This window comes from Balaenoptera ricei, chromosome 11 (assembly GCF_028023285.1).
Source record: "Balaenoptera ricei isolate mBalRic1 chromosome 11, mBalRic1.hap2, whole genome shotgun sequence".
NCBI lineage: Eukaryota > Metazoa > Chordata > Mammalia > Artiodactyla > Balaenopteridae > Balaenoptera > Balaenoptera ricei.
The window spans coordinates 86385172-86402729 of NC_082649.1; the positions used below are offsets into that span (position 1 = coordinate 86385172).

Sequence of the window (17558 nt, forward strand, 5' to 3'; positions counted from 1 at the left end):
TTTGGAGCCTTGCTTGTAGAGTTTATTTTCTTTCACTCCTTCCATTTTTTTCTTATTTGGTCCTTGCAGGAATTCCTTGGGTCATTGCCTTCCGTTTTAGGGTTAGGAAAAGTTAGCTTGTGTTGCCCTAGATTACACAGCTCGGATGTGTCAGAGCCAGGACTCCTCGGTACATCTTTGAATGCCTAGTCCCATCCTCTTCTGTTTTCTATATGAGCAATGCCATGAGACTATCATATTCTTTAGTAATTAGTATTTAAAAGACAAACTTCCATGGTGGTAAGGGGGTAAAAGGGAGCTGTTGTTAATGGGTATAGAGATTCAGATTTGCAAGATGAAAAAGTTCTGGAGATGTGTTGCCCAACAATGTGAATATACTTAACACAATTGAACTGTACACCTATTGCATTGGCCCAAAAGTTTGTTTGGGTTTTTCCTGAAAACCCGAACGAACATTTTGGCCAACCCAGTAAAAATAGTTAAGATGGGAAATTTTAGGTCATATGTTTTTTACCCCACATACACACAAAAAAGTTTTAAAGACTAAATTCTAATAGTAAGTTTCCTTGGGAAGGGAATGTGGTAGCTCTTACTTATTTATACCAAAATCCCTAGAAAACCAATTTTTTTTTTTAATTTTTACTTATTTATTTATGGCTGTGTTGGGTCTTTGTTTCTGTGCGAGGGTTTTCTCTAGTTGTGGCAAGCAGGGGCCACTCTTCATCGCGGTGCGCGGGCCTCTCACTATCGCGGCCTCTCTTGTTGCGGAGCACAGGCTCCAGACGCGCAGGCTCAGTAATTGTGGCTCACGGGCCTAGTTGCTCCGCGGCATGTGGGATCTTCCCAGACCAGGGCTCGAACCCGTGTCCCCTGCATTGGCAGGCAGACTCTCAACCACTGCGCCACCAGGGAAGCCCCAAACCAAATTTTTATAGTTAAGTTTTCTTATCTATCTTGATCCAGTCCTTTAAGTCATTTACTTGAAGTCTTGAGGGTTAAGGACGACTCCCCTTGAAACCTCTAAGCTTCTTTTGGGATGGTTAGTTTTGTCAATTTACTGTCCATTTAAACTCACCCCCTCGTTTTGAAAGAACTAAATATTCTTTCTGACAAATGTTTCCCTGCCAAACTCTTCCCAACCTCTTGGAGCCCTTGGTTGGCTTCTGTGGAACCCTCTTGCTTCCAACTTTTGCGCATCCCGTGAGGCAGACTGCACTTGTCAGCTGTCAAAATCCTAGGACGAACAGGAGCAAAAACTTTGGAGGAGCTTGCACTGGGGAATTTATAAATATACCCAATGCCCTAGCAGTACTGATTAGCAATGGCCCAGTCATCTCAAAAGAACCTTGCTGGCGAGGGTGGTCATTTTTCCAATGGCATCAAGGGGATACCTGAGCACACTCAGGAGGACTGTAGAATTGGCATGATTTTTAAAAATTATTCCTTTTTAAATTTTTCCCCAAAGGTGAGGACCTTGGGTGTCATCTGATCCAACCTAGTACTTACTCATTGCGTTAATCTCCTCTTGCATATCCTTTGTCTTCCCCACCAAAATATCAGGCATTTGGCTTCTTAAAAGCCTCTAGTGAAAAATATGCACTCACTTACAAGTGAAGCAGTAAAGCACAATGGTTGGGAGTTGAAGATTTATGATCAGACCTGGATTCAAATCCTGAGTCTGTCATTTACTGTCTGACCTGGCACATTACTTTGCTTCTTAAAGTCCTCCGTTTCCCCGTCTGTAAAATGGGACTGATCACTGTTTCTACCTCACATGGTCATCTCATAAAGTATGTACAGCATTTAGCGTTGGAAACATAGCTTGTACTCAACAATATCTAAATTATTAAATGTAATTTATTATAGTTTCAAGTAATTTTGATAGCATTTTTTCTGGGTGTTATTCACTCAGCACCTGTAATGTGTGAAGCTCTACGTTAGAATAATATCATTCTCGATAATGGAAATATTTCTCATAGTGAGTCTCTCTGTGAATTCCAGATATGGGTCCCAGTTTGCCTCATGGAGAACTCGTCCTTGTGACAACCCTTCTGGAGATGTGACCTTTAGACTGAATACCCGTGTCTCCTCAGTCAGTCTACATTAGAGTAGACATCCTAGTCTTTCATTATCCGATTGCTCCTGAACTCATTTTAAGATTGATTTAGCATTTATTAAAGGCCTCATATGTGACCAGTGCTGGGTAAGGTGCTGTGGATGCAAATGACTCAGGTCTCCTTCCTGGTCTCATTGGGCTTACAAGTTTAGAAAAGGAGACCACTTCAGACCTTGAATGGAAAAGGATAATTCAGAAGCAGAGAGGCCATCTCAGGGGAGTTCCCAGATAGGAAAGAACCCCCAGGTAGACTTTAATTAATTCCCAGTCAGGAGAGGAGTAACCTGCAGCCACCCTCAGGAGTCACTGACTTTGTCCCAGCATCCGTTTCTCTTCTGTGTTCCCCCGCACCAGAGCTTTCCCACAACAAACTATTTTAGCATTTTACTACGGGCAGAAAGACACTGTAACATAGAGGTTTGGAACACAGACTCTGAGCCAGACATCTGAGTTCAATACATACTCTGGAGTGAGTTATTTGTCTTCTCTGCCTCACTTTCCTTGTCTGGAAAATGGGGACAATAGTAGCATCTAAAACAATAGAAGCCATGTGAAAATTATAAGAGTTAATCTACAAAAAAACATTTAGGACAGTCTTGCCTGACATGCTCTCACTGAATGTCAGTTACTAGCTCGTATTCATGATAAATTTGGGTTTTAATTGTCAAAATTAAATAACAAAGCCACTACAACTTACTAATGTTTTAATTTTTTTTTTCCCCACAGGGAAATTTAAACTTAATGTTCTTTATGTTGGGCATTTTTCCTTTTATTTGATTCTTTGAAATGGTCTATTTCAAGTAAACTACTTTAAAAAATAAAGTGGAAGGAACACTTAGAGAGGAAACTATCCTAAGGGAATTGGAGTCTAGAAATAACTATTCTGAGAGCACAAGGGCCCTCTTGTACCATCACAAACAAAGAATAAAAGTCCCAGTTTACTCGTGCTAACAGTAGTCAATTGATATTCAGAGAAGGGGACCATCCAGAGAGAAAAAATAATAACATTTTACAATTATCATTTACTTGGGAAAATATTCGTTTTGGTAGAGCAGAACACTGAAGAACTTGATTCAGACCAAGTTTAGGGCACATACCCATGTGTGTCTACCTTCTCTTTATTTGTCCTAATTAGGTTGCGGCTTTCATCTGTCCATTGTGTAGCTTGTGCACTGGAAGTGAAATCTTGTCCATCAGGTTAATGTGCTAGATAAAAACCCAGCAGAGACACAATATATCCATGTTAACAGAAGATGCCTCTTCCTCTTCCTTAGCTCCAAAGGTGTTATTTTGACCTAATTTTGATGTTAACCGTGTTTATGAGGGGATTTTTCTAATTCAGAAGAGGAACCACAGAATCATTTCTTAAATTTGCATGGCTAGGAGACTAATTTCTAATTAGAAAGCCATATTATTTTAATCAGCCTTCCTCTGAGTAGCTTCAACAAGTAACAGTCATTAATACAAAGAGCATAAGCCATCATTTAGAACAGAGTCTTTCAAACTTTGGTACTGTTGACATTTGAGATGGATAATTCTTTGTTATGGAGACTGTCCTGTCCATTGTAGGATGTTTAGCAGAATCCCTGGCTTCTACCCACTAGATGTCATTCGCACCTTGCCATCCCACTATGACAACCAAAAGTGTCTCTAGACATTGACGAATGTCCCCTGGGGAAAGGGGCAAAATCACCCCCAATGAAGAAGATTTAGGGTAGTGAGTGGTCACTTTAGCTCTGCAGATCCCCTTATTTCTGTGCTTAGATCTGCATTGCAGTCCAATAAATTGGTGCAGTGGTCAACGGGATGCTTGGCAATTAACATGGCAGATAGTTTTGTTGATCAAAGTGAAAATTAGCTTGACTGTCCAAAAACTGTAGACTGGGTATACGGTACTTTCCAGAAAACTATATCACTACACGTAGCAGTTTATCAGTCACTTAAGAAGCAGGTACTCTGTTTCACCTACTTTTATCTCGTTTACATTTTACAGAACCCTGTGAGATGGGTGATATGATGGCCACTTTTCAAAGAGGGACATCTCACCTCAGAGAGGTTAATATCATGTAGCAGGTCAATGACAGACAGGTTCTTACCTGGGTCTCTGACTCCTAAGCCCCTAAGCCCAGGCTGTAAATGACTGTACTGTTAATTTCTAAATTTGAGTATCCACACTTGGTTAGTGAGCAACTGGGTTTTTATTTGCTCAGGTTCAGTTGGAGATTAAATGAAAATTGCAGTTTCTAATTGGTTATTATCAGCAGGTTGATCCTGCCCCCCAACTACTACAATTAACATGCAATGTGAACCTCCTGTCAAAAACCTCCACTCAGACACAGCAAGACTTTCCTTTTTGTAAAGTCAGCAAGATAAGCTACACAAAGTGCCTTTCTACTTCTGTGCCTGGCTCAGAGTAGGCGCCCACAAAATTAAATTTTCCCCAGCAAAATACTCCAGCAGGCTCTACGCTGCCCACCCTAACCAGCAAGTATTGGAAAAGCAGCCGAAGCGGGAAATCTTTTAGAGAACTCTCCAGAGGGTTATAAGCTGCTTTTTCAACTGGAAGTAATGAGGTTTGACCTCAGTGGAGTGCCCGATACGGCGTCTTGTTATCGAGATTTTAATTCCTCTCTCTTTTTGGCCAGCACTGCTGTCAGTCCAGGCAGTCTTCTCTAGTTTTTAACCCCTTCCCAATCTATTTCTTTCTGGGTTTCCCCCACTTCCACCCCACTTGTCCATCCATCTCTCGCCCCATCTTGGGTTTGTGTCTCTCTCTTCCTGTTTCCATCCTGCCCCTTGTGTCTTGGTCTCTGTCTTATTCCTAGTTTTTGAGTTTTTCACCCTCTTTTTCTCTTTCTGTGAGTCTGCATTTATTAAATATATGTACATATAACATCGTCCTTTACATTGTAGTTAGAAAATATATTCTTGTCCTGGAGAAGCTTATAATAGAAGATATCTGTTCAATAAAGATCCAGTGATGACTTAGAGGGTTTTTTAAAAAAGCTAGTTGCATTTATCACTTGCCTATTGTTTATCTCTAACAAATTATCATAATAACACAATTGCATGTTTTGCATACAATTTGCATATGAAGCATAATACATATGATCTATATTTCTCGAGCCATGGAAACAATTGTTTTTAGCTTGTGGCATTGACTCTGAAGTCACATTCTTGGTTTATTAATACCTGGTAGTTCTTCCCAAATCTAAAATTCCAGAAGGATAGGAGGATAAAGCTTTGGAATCTAGAAGGGTTACCAGATGTCATACCAGCTTTGTACGTTTTGACTCTCTGACTGTACAGTGCTGTATTGAGACATTTGAGCACCTTTCACTTTGCTGTATTAAGTTGGACAAGAATAAAACTGAACACACACAGGGCAAGGCTGACCCTGAGAAGGTGACCTATTTCGTATAAAACCACTAAGTGAAATGACAGCTAATAATCAAAGTCACTTTTTTTTATCAGTTCCTTAGCTAGAGGCCCTTGAAATGTGGTTCAAGGGCATTTTACATTATCACAGTGCATTGTTCATATGCATATGTATAGTAAGATACGTGTAATCCATTTTATGTACATGATTTAGATGCTGTCTTCACAAAGGAGCAAAAGACTGAGTGGAGAAGAGAGATGTGCCCTGCTGATCTGTCTGTGCTACCTGCCCCCAGCCCCAATCGTATCAGAGCAAATGTCACGTTAACGTGTTGGAAAATATCTTATTCTGTGCACAGCCCGCCCCCATCTCTCTAGCTAGGAGTTTAGTTCATGGAGTATTTATTTAGAAGCCATGATAGGAATACAATGGCTGATGGCTACCAATAAGGGGAAACACATTTGATTCTATCTTTATTTCATGGTATAATTTCATCTGTATGTTAGTGGTTATTTGAAAGAGTGAAATGTGTTGTATTGTGGTACAGCCTTTACCAGGTACCTCTTGACTACTAAACATTTTAATCATACTTAAATGTTATCTAAATTTACTTTTCTCAGATGCAGAGTAAAATTCAGAGTGTATAATCAAGTAAGGGAAGGGCTGAATGACATAAAATCTCACCTGGTAATAATAGTTACAGAAATTATTTGAGTCAAGCTGGAAATGGGAAGTTTCTGCCATGGAAATAGTGAAGCCACCTATTTCCCAACAATTAATATTTAGAACTTTATTTCAGGGAGTGGGAAGAGGAAATGTCTTGGATCTCTTTCATCAACAAAAACGGGTGCATCAAACTCATGACAGTGAACTAGTTACAGGAAAATGCATATGTGGCAAAGGGAAGTCATTGTTGGGAAAAAAACAGGTTCATTACTTGAAAATGTTCAATTCAGAATGAGAGACAAACACTCTTAAGATAGTTTAGGAAGGCTAAGTATTTCTTTCATTCTTTTTCTTTTTTTTTTCAAATGTAAAGTTTTGTTCTTTTATGAAAGCCAGTGGGCTCCCTCTTGTGGCTTTGTGAAAGATTTCAGTTTCAAGGAAAATAGCTTTTTGGCAGTAAGGATGTCATTTCTTTTCCAATAAGAAAACACTGTTAATTGCTTTTCCTTATAAAGAGAGAGAAAGAAATAAGGGAGAGAGGAAGAGAAGGAAGGAAAAAAGTTGACTTTGATGAAAAACGTGATTTGGTAACAAAGCCATGCCACATGTAACCCTACCTATAATAATAGCCAATATTTACTGGGTGTCTTCTATAAGCTACTACATGTGCTAAATAATGAGTTTGCACATTATCCTTTGTCTCCATGCTCAAAATAAACCTATAAGCTGGGTAGCAGAGTGATTTTATGGGCATGAGATTCTGCCTCCTTTCCTGTCTCTAAGGGGAACCCCCTAAGGAGACCATATATCTGTGAATGAATGAAAAGGTAAACATCTCATCTTTTCCTATGTTAAAAAATATCTTTTTACATCAAATCATTTCTTTTAAATAAAGTCTGGAATAGGATATGGGTTTTAGCTGAATAACTTAGGAATCGTTCAACAATTCATTTCCATTACTCTTTTTCTCTCTCTAGTTACCTGTCTCTGGAAACTTGATTGACCTTTATGGAAATCAAGGCCTGCCACCACCGGGCCTCACCATCAGCAACTCCTGCCCAGCCAACCTTCCCAACATAAAAAGGGAGCTCTCAGGTAAATACCCAGCAAACGGGCCTCTTACTAGAGATTTTCTGTTAATTTTCTGGTAAGCAAAGTTATCCAAATAGTGACCTCCAGAAGTATTTCCAACTCGCAGACATACTTTTTTAGGTCTATGCAGTGGTCAAAACATTGAGCCATATTTTAAGATAGAGGATGTATCCTTGAAAATCTTTGTTTCCAGTATTTCTTGAGATACTGGGAATCAGGCTGCCGTAACTCCATGACACCCATTATTGTGTCTATGGCTGCTGTCTCTTTGGGGTGAGGGCAGCAGGCAACACTTTCAATTATGAGATGTCTCTCCCCAGTCTGGTGTTTTCCTTAGTTGCTCGGCCCCTAGAAGCCTTTGAGTTTGAGAACCCTGGTCTGAATTTTCCTTTGACACACATTCAAGCCCACAGTTGGGATAGGGTAAGAATATATTTCTTACATCTTCAGATGCCTCCTGTTATTTTTGCTGTATCATGTGCAAAAGATTTATTACACGGAGTGAAAAAATAAATCATCAGATGGAGCAATGGATATTGTTTGTTCTTGAGGCAAGTGTGAAATTACCTCTTTTGCCATTTTTGTTTAACACTTTAGGGAAGGCATTTGGCCATTAAAACATGATGAAACTGTATTAGAACTGGTATTCTACCATGCTGGGTTTTATGGCCTTCACCTCATCCCCCTTTTTGTTATTTGATCCTTGCATCCTACAGGATTGGGTGATTAGACTGAGACTATGGAATATAGATTTGGTGCAGAAAATTCCTGTTCTGTTCGAGGGTGTCTTTAAAAAAAAAAAAAAAACTTCAGAAAATTGTGGCAGGAGAAAGAAATTTTTTTTAAAAATCATTGATTTGGTTTAAAAAAGATGATTAATTAATACATAAAAACCATCAAAAGCCAACAAACCAGTAGATACCGTACAGGAAGGAAAAGTACAATGAAGTCTTAGGAAAGATAGCTAAATGAAATCTGTATTAAATAATGATAAAATATGGTTAGAGTGACATGTATAAAGTTCCTGAGTGCAAAGTGGAGTTTTGAATTATGTATATGATTGTTTCTTCAAAAAGAAAAGAAAACAACAGAGGCTGTGGGTAGGAGGAAGAAATAGATGAAAGGGATATACATTTATTAAATTTGTAAAAAAGCGGATATAACAGACAATATACTTCTAGAGTCACTGGTATCTTAGAAAATGCCCAGTACAGACTGGACAAGGGTAAACCAGCAGGAAAAGGAGAAAAGGGACAGGAAATGAGGTTCAGACCACTGATAGTTTGGGAGGCAGCCTAATGTAGACAAAAAAGAATAGGCTTGGGAGTCAGCAAATCTGATCTAAGAGGAAAAAACATTATCTTTATGAAGTCCAGCTTTCCCACCTGAATTAGGGTCCAGTCAGGAAGCAGAAACCACACAGGGATTGGAACAGGGAAGGTTTAAAATAATTATCAGTCATGTACAGGCAAGCAGCTGCTAAGAGAGGAAAAAACTAAAGAATACCCTAAGCTGCAGGGGAGTGCCCAAACTTGGAAGAGAACCCTCCTCCCCAAGGCCAAGAGGCCAGCCTCAGGGGGCAGGGTGTGGTTGCTGCCACTAGGTGGCAGAGACGTTCACTGGTTGCCTTGACCAGAGCTGGTCCACAGTTGGTGGATTGAGGGTGACAGGCAGAGAGAACCACAAGGTGGGGTGGGCAAGCTGAAAAAATAAAAAACAAAAAAGAAAACAATAAAAAAGTTAAGCTACTGAAGCAGAGGGTGTGTGAATAAAAGCTGTCTGTCATGCTTCTATGTGAGAGGTAAAAAAAAAAAAAAAAAAGGAAATGATTTGGATTGATCTTCCTAATTGAAATAATTCAGCTTCTGAATTATTTATTTATATATCTATCTATATATATAAATACATATAATAATAGCCATATAATAAATATATGCTATAAGTAATGCTGAAAAGATTTCTATTTTGAAATAAAGTTCTGAAATGATAGTGTGATATTTTGGATATCACTTCTGAAAAGAAAATAACAGAGGTTCCTGAATCCTGGGATTAGTGAAGTAACATTTTTTTTCTTGTTTTATTCTGCTCTCTGTAAGGCGGAAAGTAATTCCTTATCACAGAGATCTCACCAGAGTTGCTATGCAAATAGACCTTTCCAAATGGAGTTGCTACTAAATGCCTCTGTACCCTATGCCTATTTTTGTTTTTATAAACTCAGACTAGTAAGTAGTTGCCCCTAAGAGTCATTGAATCATTTCATTCTAGCAGGTTCTGACAGAACCTGGCTCCAGGTTCTTAAATAATGAGTTCATTTCCATGAATCAGTTAGAGATCCAGTTTGGAAGCCTCTCGGCTTAGTTTTCATACCTTCGTAACATACCAAAGAAAAGACTGAAAAGATCTATTGCCTGAAAAGAAAATTTGACTCCTGATAATACACTATCAACAGCAAATTCCCATAGTTTCTAGTTATTTATTTTTTTCTTATTCTTACCTGTATGTTTACAGCTTGTCAGACATCTTTGTTACTGGTCTTTTGCCATTTTGTAGAAGCTGAGTTTTTGCATTTATTTGATATATATTGCTTTTGGAAAAAATGCAAGCCTTTTAGAAGTCAAAAATTTTAAAACCCTATTTTTATTCAAGTCATATAAGTGTCCATTTCTTTAGAAAATAGGTGTTTTGTAATTTACACTATTGTATGCCTTGAACAATTGTAATTTCTAATGACTTCATTCACATGCGCAGCGCATATTTTCCCCACAGAGTCTGAAGCAAGAGCATTGGCCAAAGAGAGACAAAAAAAGGACAATCACAACTTAAGTAAGTTGGTTTTATGTTCATTATATTGGAGTTGATGTTTCCCCTTATATCAAAAAATTTCCAGACATTTTGGAGGAAAATTGGTTTCACCTGTTAAAGGTACATTTTATGGAAGAAAATTGTTTTCTGGAGAGACCAAAGTATATAATTTTCCCTGTATTTTAATCTCAGATCAAATTGAATTACACACACACACACACAAGTTTTCAGTATCTTGAGGAGTTTGTTGTTTTGTTTTTTTGGGGTTTTTTTTTGGTAAGAGGGAGTCTTGATCCCCAACTACCCAAATATAAGTTGCTCACACTGGAACTTATTTAAAAAAGGGGATTATGGGATCACCTTCTCCAGTGAGATTTAAAAGAAAAAAATTAAACATCTGGAGGGGAGTCATTGGGTGACATGAGGTAGCCTCCTAAATTTCTGACTTTACCTGTGACTTAAAAAAAGAAGTTTTCTAACATTTAAAATTATTTTTTTTACATGCTTAATTTACTCTTGGTCACATCTTTAAGCTTTTTCCTATGAAAAGTTAGGATTTTTTGTTTCATAAACAAGTGAAAGAGGCTGAAAATAAAAAAGGGATTGGGCTTGGAAGTAGAAAATAGTTTGTGTGTGTATGAATTTCTCATCTCTTGCCCCCTATCCTTTTTTTCTTAAATTGATTTTTAAGGATATAAGTTATGTATAAATACTTTGTCCTTATAAAAATGATAGAATAAGGCCAGAGTTCTCTGATCCCTAAAAATAATCATTGTTGGGTTTTTTTTCAATTTGCTGTTTGTCTTTCCAACCTCTTTCCAAGTTTTTAAGAACATACACCCTTACACTTGCATGCAGAGGTTATAATAGAATGGTTTTGTGTATGAGTTAACACAAACAGTATCGCATTGTCTGTATGTGTTACTGCCTGCTTTTTTACTCACCAGTATGTCCTGAAAACCTTCTGCTGTTATTCATCTAGATCTATCTACTTTTAAAAAACTGTTGCGTAGTATTCCACAGTGTAACTTGTGATATTTCATAATCTTCCTACTGCTAAGTGTTTATGTTGTTTCTAGTTTCTCCCTATTATAAACAGTGCTACAGTGAACATTTGCAGACACGCCTCTCTGTGTACAGGGGAGTTTGTTTCTCCAGATTAAATGCTAAGAAATGGAATCACTAGGTCCTTGGGGGAAGGAGGTTGTGTGTGCATTTCTTCTTTTAATAGATCCTGCCCTTCCCAGTCCCTGTTTCACTTAGAAGAAGCTTTCCTCATCTTTTAACCAAGAGATTTCAACTAATATTTCTAAGGTCTCCTCTGGCTTCAAAGTAATTTTACTGTAAGATATTTCTTCTTTTAAAATACCTTAGAAATGAGATAATGATAATTTCTCCTAACTGAAATGTGGAAACTAAGTTGGATGCTGTCAAAAACATAATCCGCCTTTACTTAGTCACCTAAACGCTCAAGTTCAGGGTTGTCAGTAAAGTGTAAATATGATCAACTCTGAGGGCTATAACACAACCTTAAGATCTCATTGAACTGTTGGAAATTAATACTCAAGTTTCAATTGCCCATTGGCATAGCTTTTCCTCTTCTAGGAATTTATCTTGTAAGAGTCCTTGCCAAAATGGGCAAAAGAATACATTCATTTATTCACTCATAGCTACTTTTTGAGCCCCATTATGTACAAGGCACTTTTCTACAGAAGTGAACCAGATAGACAGGTCTGCCACCCTGAGGAGCTTACATTAGAGTCAGGGGCAGACAGAATAGATGAGCAGTCAGATACACGCAGATGGTTTTTACAGCATAGGATAAGTACTGTGATAGGAGTAAAAAGTACACGCGAGCGTTGGCAAAAATAGTCATTATACCTTTGAAAAAGAGGGAGAAATTGGAAATAGTCTAAATATTCATCAGTAGAGGATTTGTACATAAATTATGGTACATCCTTATGAGGGACACTCAGTGCCTCTTAAGAAGAATGGGGTTGGTCTGTTTTACTTGTCTACAATGTATTACTGAGTGAGGAGAGCAAACTGCAGAATAATATGTATAGGGTCCCATTATGTAAAAAAGAAAACACTGTATGGTTGTGTGTGTGTGTGTGTGTGTGTGTGTGTGTGTGTGTGTAAGAAGATCTAGGAGTCAGCCTTATCATTGACAGTTTCGTCAGGCAAAAAATGTTGGGTGGTGTAAAGAGTTTGCTTTTACTTTTTTCTGTATACACTTTTGCATGTTTTGCAAATTTTTGCAAGCTCATACCACTTTTATAATTGGGGAGGGTAGGCACTGAATTAAAAATAAAATGCAGTACATACAAATGTTGACGATGAAAGGTGTCAACAATATGCTGTCGAGTGAGAAAAGATAGATGCAGAATGGTTTTTAGTGTAATTCTGCTTTAACAATGTCATTCTTTATTCAATACATTGTTGGGGGCCTACTGTGTGCTAGGCTCATATAGGTACTCGGAATGCCTCAATGAATACACATATAAATAAATAAACAGACAAAAGTATGCAGATCTTAGATAGTATAGAGCTCTATAAATGAATGGAAGAAAGAAGTATGTAGATGTTAGGTGGCAGAAAGTTCTTTGAGGAGACATACTGCAGACAAGGGGGTCAGGATGGGAAGTGGTGGTTCACTTCTAAATAGGTACTCAGGGAAGGCTCATGGGTAAATTTGAGTCACCTCACCTGAGGGAGGTGAGGGCCGAGCCATTCACGTATCTGCGGGAAGAGTGTTCCAGGCAGGTGGAACAACAGGAGAAGGTCCTAAAGTGGGTAGTGTGTCTGGCTTGGTTGAGGAAGAGCAAGGCCCATAAGGCTGAGGGTGGGGGGAGCACAGGTGAGTCACCATAGAAAGTGTGGTCACAGTGGGAGATGAGTAGAAACGAGGTCAGAGAGATGGGAGCCCCCAGATCCTTGGAGGACGCCTTGAGGACTGGGTGTTTGTCTAGGTGAGAGGGGAGGCGACTGGAGGGTTTTCAGCAAGAGATTGACAGGCTCTGACTTATGTTTTAACAGCTTCTGTGTTGTAGTTAGACTAACGGGGGTAGGTAGTGATGGGCATGGGTGAAGCAGAGATACCACTCAGGAGGATTGCAATAATCCAGGCAAGAGATGATGGCGGCTTCTATTCAGGTAGCAGTGGAGGTTTGAAGTGGACGGTTCTGGAAATATTTCGAAGGTAGAGCGAGCAGATTTTGATGATGGATCAAGTGTGGGATGTATTGATTAAAGAAATAGAGGTACAGAATTGATGCCAAGGCTCTGGCCTAAGCAACTGGAAGGACGGAGTTACAGTAAGTGAGCTGAGAAAGCCCGTGGGTGGAGCTATTTGAGGGGGGAAGACCAGGAGCTCAAGTTTGGAATGCTGGGGCTGCCTGTTGGACCTCCATATGGAGACATCTAGTAGTCAGACTTATGAGTCTGGAGTTCCAGGGAGATGCCTGGGTTGCAAATACAAGTATGGGAGTCATCAGTGTATATGTGGTATTTAAAGTCATGAGACTAAATGTGGTCACCAGGAAGTGAATGTAGACTGAGTAGAGTCCTAAGAACTGTGTCCTGGGCGTACATCTAGGCCACGTGTGTGTTTATTCTTAGAGCATAAAAATAATCACAAAGGATATATAACAGATTTTACAGTGGTGGTATCTGGATCATCGGGGATTTTTATTTCATGTGTTTCAGTATTGTTTGTTTTTTTTTACGATTATCATATTCTTGGAAAAAGTAAGAAAACATGTCCTGCTTCAGAGTTTTGGGGGAAGTTAGCTAGAAGATCAGAGGTCCAAAAATTTCTTCTTTGGAGCCATTTAGTATCACTTACTGTTTCTATTTTATAAAAGTCTGATAATAAGACAGTATTATACATAACTGATTTAATCATAGAAATAATCACTCAGCTAAGAAAAAATGCAATATATATTGAGAAAGTAGTGAATAATATTATTTATCTAAGTGTGCAGAATATTAGTGAGTCAAATATAAATATATATTAGGTTTTAATATGTGTAAAGTAAAATATATCTTTAATCCAATTTATTAGACTTTAAGTTATTTGGAATTTATTTGTCAGACTAGGTAAATGAAAAACATTTATTAACTCATATGCCTACTATTTCACCCTCCCGTAAGAAGATCATAATTTAGTTAAACATACAGCTGGATTTATAAAAGAAGAATGCTGTTAGGATGCATGGTATAGTTAAAGATGCTTGACTTCTAGGATTATTTTATTCAGTACTGTAACCCCTGGACACATCTGCCTATTGAGCACTTGAAATGTGACTAGTCCAAATCGTGGTATGCTGAAAGTGTAAAATAGACACTGGATTTTGAAAAGTTAGTACAAAGAAAAGAATATTAAATATCTAATTTATAAATTTTTATATAGTTTACATGTAGAAATTATAATATTTTGGATATATTGAGTTTAATAAAAATATTAGGGCTTCCCTGGTGGCGCAGTGGTTGAGAGTCTGCCTGCCAATGCAGGGGACACGGGTTCGAGCCCTGGTCTGGGAGGATCCCACATGCCACGGAGCAGCTGGGCCCGTGAGCCACAATTACTGAGCCTGCGCGTCTGGAGCCTGTGCTCCGCAACAAGAGAGGCCGTGACAGTGAGAGGCCCGCGCACCGCGATGAAGAGTGGCCCCCACTTGCCGCAACTAGAAAAGCCCTGGCACAGAAACGAAGACCCAACACAGCCATAAATAAATTAAAAAAAAAAAAAAAAATATATATATATATATATATATATTAAATTACACCTCTTTCTTTTTACTTATTTAATGTGACTACTAGAAAACTAAAAATTACATATGAAACTTGCATTATATTTCTCTTGGGCAATACTGGGCTAGAGGAGGGGTTTTTGTATGACCTGTAGCCTAAGGATGTTTTTTACATTTTTGACTGGCTTTAAAATATCAAAATAAGAATAATATTTTGTGATATATGAAAATTATATAAAATCCAAATTTCAGCATCCAATGTTTCTTGCTAGTAAAATAGATACAAAAATTGTATCTAGTTAATATTAGTACATTTTGAATTTTGTTAACACAAAATTTGTGGAAATCTGTTTTCTCTCTTGCTGTGTACGTACCTAATAATATGCTTAATTTTGCTATTTGGCCCACAGAGTACTCACAATCAGACCCTTTGCAGAAAGCTTGCTGCCCCTGGTCTGGAGGATCAGGGTTGAGTTCAGGCTGTTCTCCACTTATTGCTGGGTGTCCTTGTCAGGTCCCTAATATCACCAAGGTAGTTTTGTCATTTGTAACTGAGGATGGTAACTCCAATTTCAGGAGTTACTAGAGTCAAATGAGAAATTACAGCCTCTGGGCTTCGTAAATGATAAAGTTCTATACAAAGCTAGCTCATTTTTAAAAGGGCTTTATCCTCAGTACCAGAACTAGGAAAATAACCAGGAAATACGGATTCAAGTTTCTGTTGTCCTGACCCAGCAGAGTTAATATGCACATGCCTTTAATGAGATATGCTAAATGCGTACATGTCACCATTACTAATAGCCCTTTCCTGTGCTCTTTTCTTGAAGTTGAACGAAGAAGAAGATTTAACATAAATGACCGCATTAAGGAACTAGGTACTTTGATTCCCAAGTCAAATGATCCGTGAGTACAATTGCATTGTATATTTTTTCGTACCTTAATGTTTTTTCATATGTTGCAAAAAAGCACACAGTTATAAAAACTAAAGAAGTACCCCCTCTCCCTTTGGTTCCATTTGTGAATACTTGCACCTTTCTTTTGGTTAGTCTCATCAAACTGAAATTTCAAGAGAAATGAACTGAATTGTTCAAAAGTATTATTGGACATGAGCTGTTCAGCTTTGGATGTGAGGAGGTGACTTCCTGAAATCTGAGAATCCTTGGCAACTAAACACCGAACTACTAAAAAAATTCTTTTTATCAGTTCATGCAGGACAGAGATTTCAGTAGCTGATAAAGCAAGATTTGTTAGCTATTTGTTTGCCAACAACCTCATACAATATCTGTAGGCACGGAGAGCTGATACTGGAGATTTCAAGTTTAACAATATTCAGCAGACAGAAGGTCAATTTTTTTCCCCAAAATTACATGCCCTTTGTTTTACCAATCTAGGAAAAAGTAATTTTTAATCCTCTTATAAGCACAGGTCAGCTAATTTGGATTTCAACTTTCAGTCTCTCATGCCACTCTTTCAGAGATAACGGTTGTAAAGATAATTTTCCTACCAGCAGTGTCAGCAAATAGGACAACAAATACACAATTTTTATCCATTAGAAATTGGCCCATTTGAAGTAAGGGGCTCTAAGATGTATACATTTTAATGGCTCCCACAGGCGGTCTATGAAATTAGCCTTTGAATATGACCTTTTAGCTACCTAATAAAATGTAAAGATGAAATCAAGCATTATTCATGCAAGGCTTATTAAATTTGCTATTCACATTATTGTCAGGGAATTTGTGACAAAATAAAATAAAACCATTGCCCATTCTAAGGTGGTTTTGATGAATGTTCAAGCGCAGTCTCCATCATCAACATTTCGCCTTCCCAGGTTTCAAGGAAAGCTGTTTTGAAACTCAAAACATTCAAAAATCTCAGTTCTGCAGCACAAATGCATCCTACGAAGGGGCTGTGACCTTCATTTCCTATAGTCAGTCTTGCATGATAGTTGAAATTGAATTCCCATTTTCCTATTCTTTATCAGCTTTCACTTTTTAGCATATTCTTTTAAACTGCAGCACGTGGACCTCTTTAGCAACATATTATGAAATTATGGGGCTGCAGTGGAAGCCTCTATTTGCATATCTTCTTTCTCTGTTGTATCAGAATACTTGTGTGTTTATCATCTGAACTGATAACAATCTTTAATTGTAGGCATTGTTTCAAGCTGAAATGGACTGCAATCTGTATGGGGGGTTTCCTATACCAGGTTTCTGGAACAGACTTTGGGGCTGCTATAGAGACATAGTCTAGCTGATCACGGTCTCGGCCCCATCCCCTCTCCTGCCCTAGAGTAGATCTGCTTTTATTGACTTATATATTAGGGATCTGTTTACACTTCTGTGTAAAAAAAGGGTCGCTCTCGTTGCAAAAAAAAAAAAAGTTTGGAAACCCCAAAGCATAATTGATTAATTGGGTCTCACAAGGAAGTAAAACCCAAGAAAATTGGTTGGAATAGTCTCTTCTTAAAAACGGAGTGGCTGCTTGCGTGTTTCAGTACTGGTCTCTCACCTTACTGGCCTAGTGAAGGCATCTTTCATTATAATTTTATTTCTCTCTGGCGGCTGAAGTTTCTGTTATTCTCTTCTTAGCCCTGAACATTAAGCGGGTTGCCTTTGTGCTCACTCTGAGTATCTCAGGACACCTCCCTGGGTTGCCATCTTTGGTGCCCAGACCCCAGGGATCAACCCCTGGGAATTCTCTGGGGGCTGTAATTCAGCATCCCATGGGAGAGCTTCTGTTTTGTTCGTCG

General features: G+C 38.4%; 1 protein-coding gene across 6 annotated transcripts in view; it reads left to right on the forward strand.

Annotated features, from left to right (window-relative positions):
• MITF (melanocyte inducing transcription factor) overlaps positions 1 to 17558 on the forward strand; it is a 225593-nt gene that overhangs the window by 197758 nt on the left and 10277 nt on the right. For 3 of the 6 annotated variants that reach the window (XM_059940171.1, XM_059940167.1, XM_059940169.1), the window contains 3 exons: positions 7139 to 7256; positions 10002 to 10076; positions 15637 to 15712. In XM_059940171.1, the coding sequence (XP_059796154.1) occupies positions 7139 to 7256; positions 10002 to 10076; positions 15637 to 15712 (269 nt within the window). The remainder of the gene's footprint in view (positions 1 to 7138; positions 7257 to 10001; positions 10077 to 15636; positions 15713 to 17558) is intronic. The other 3 variants (XM_059940172.1, XM_059940168.1, XM_059940170.1) reach the window with 1 other exon arrangement.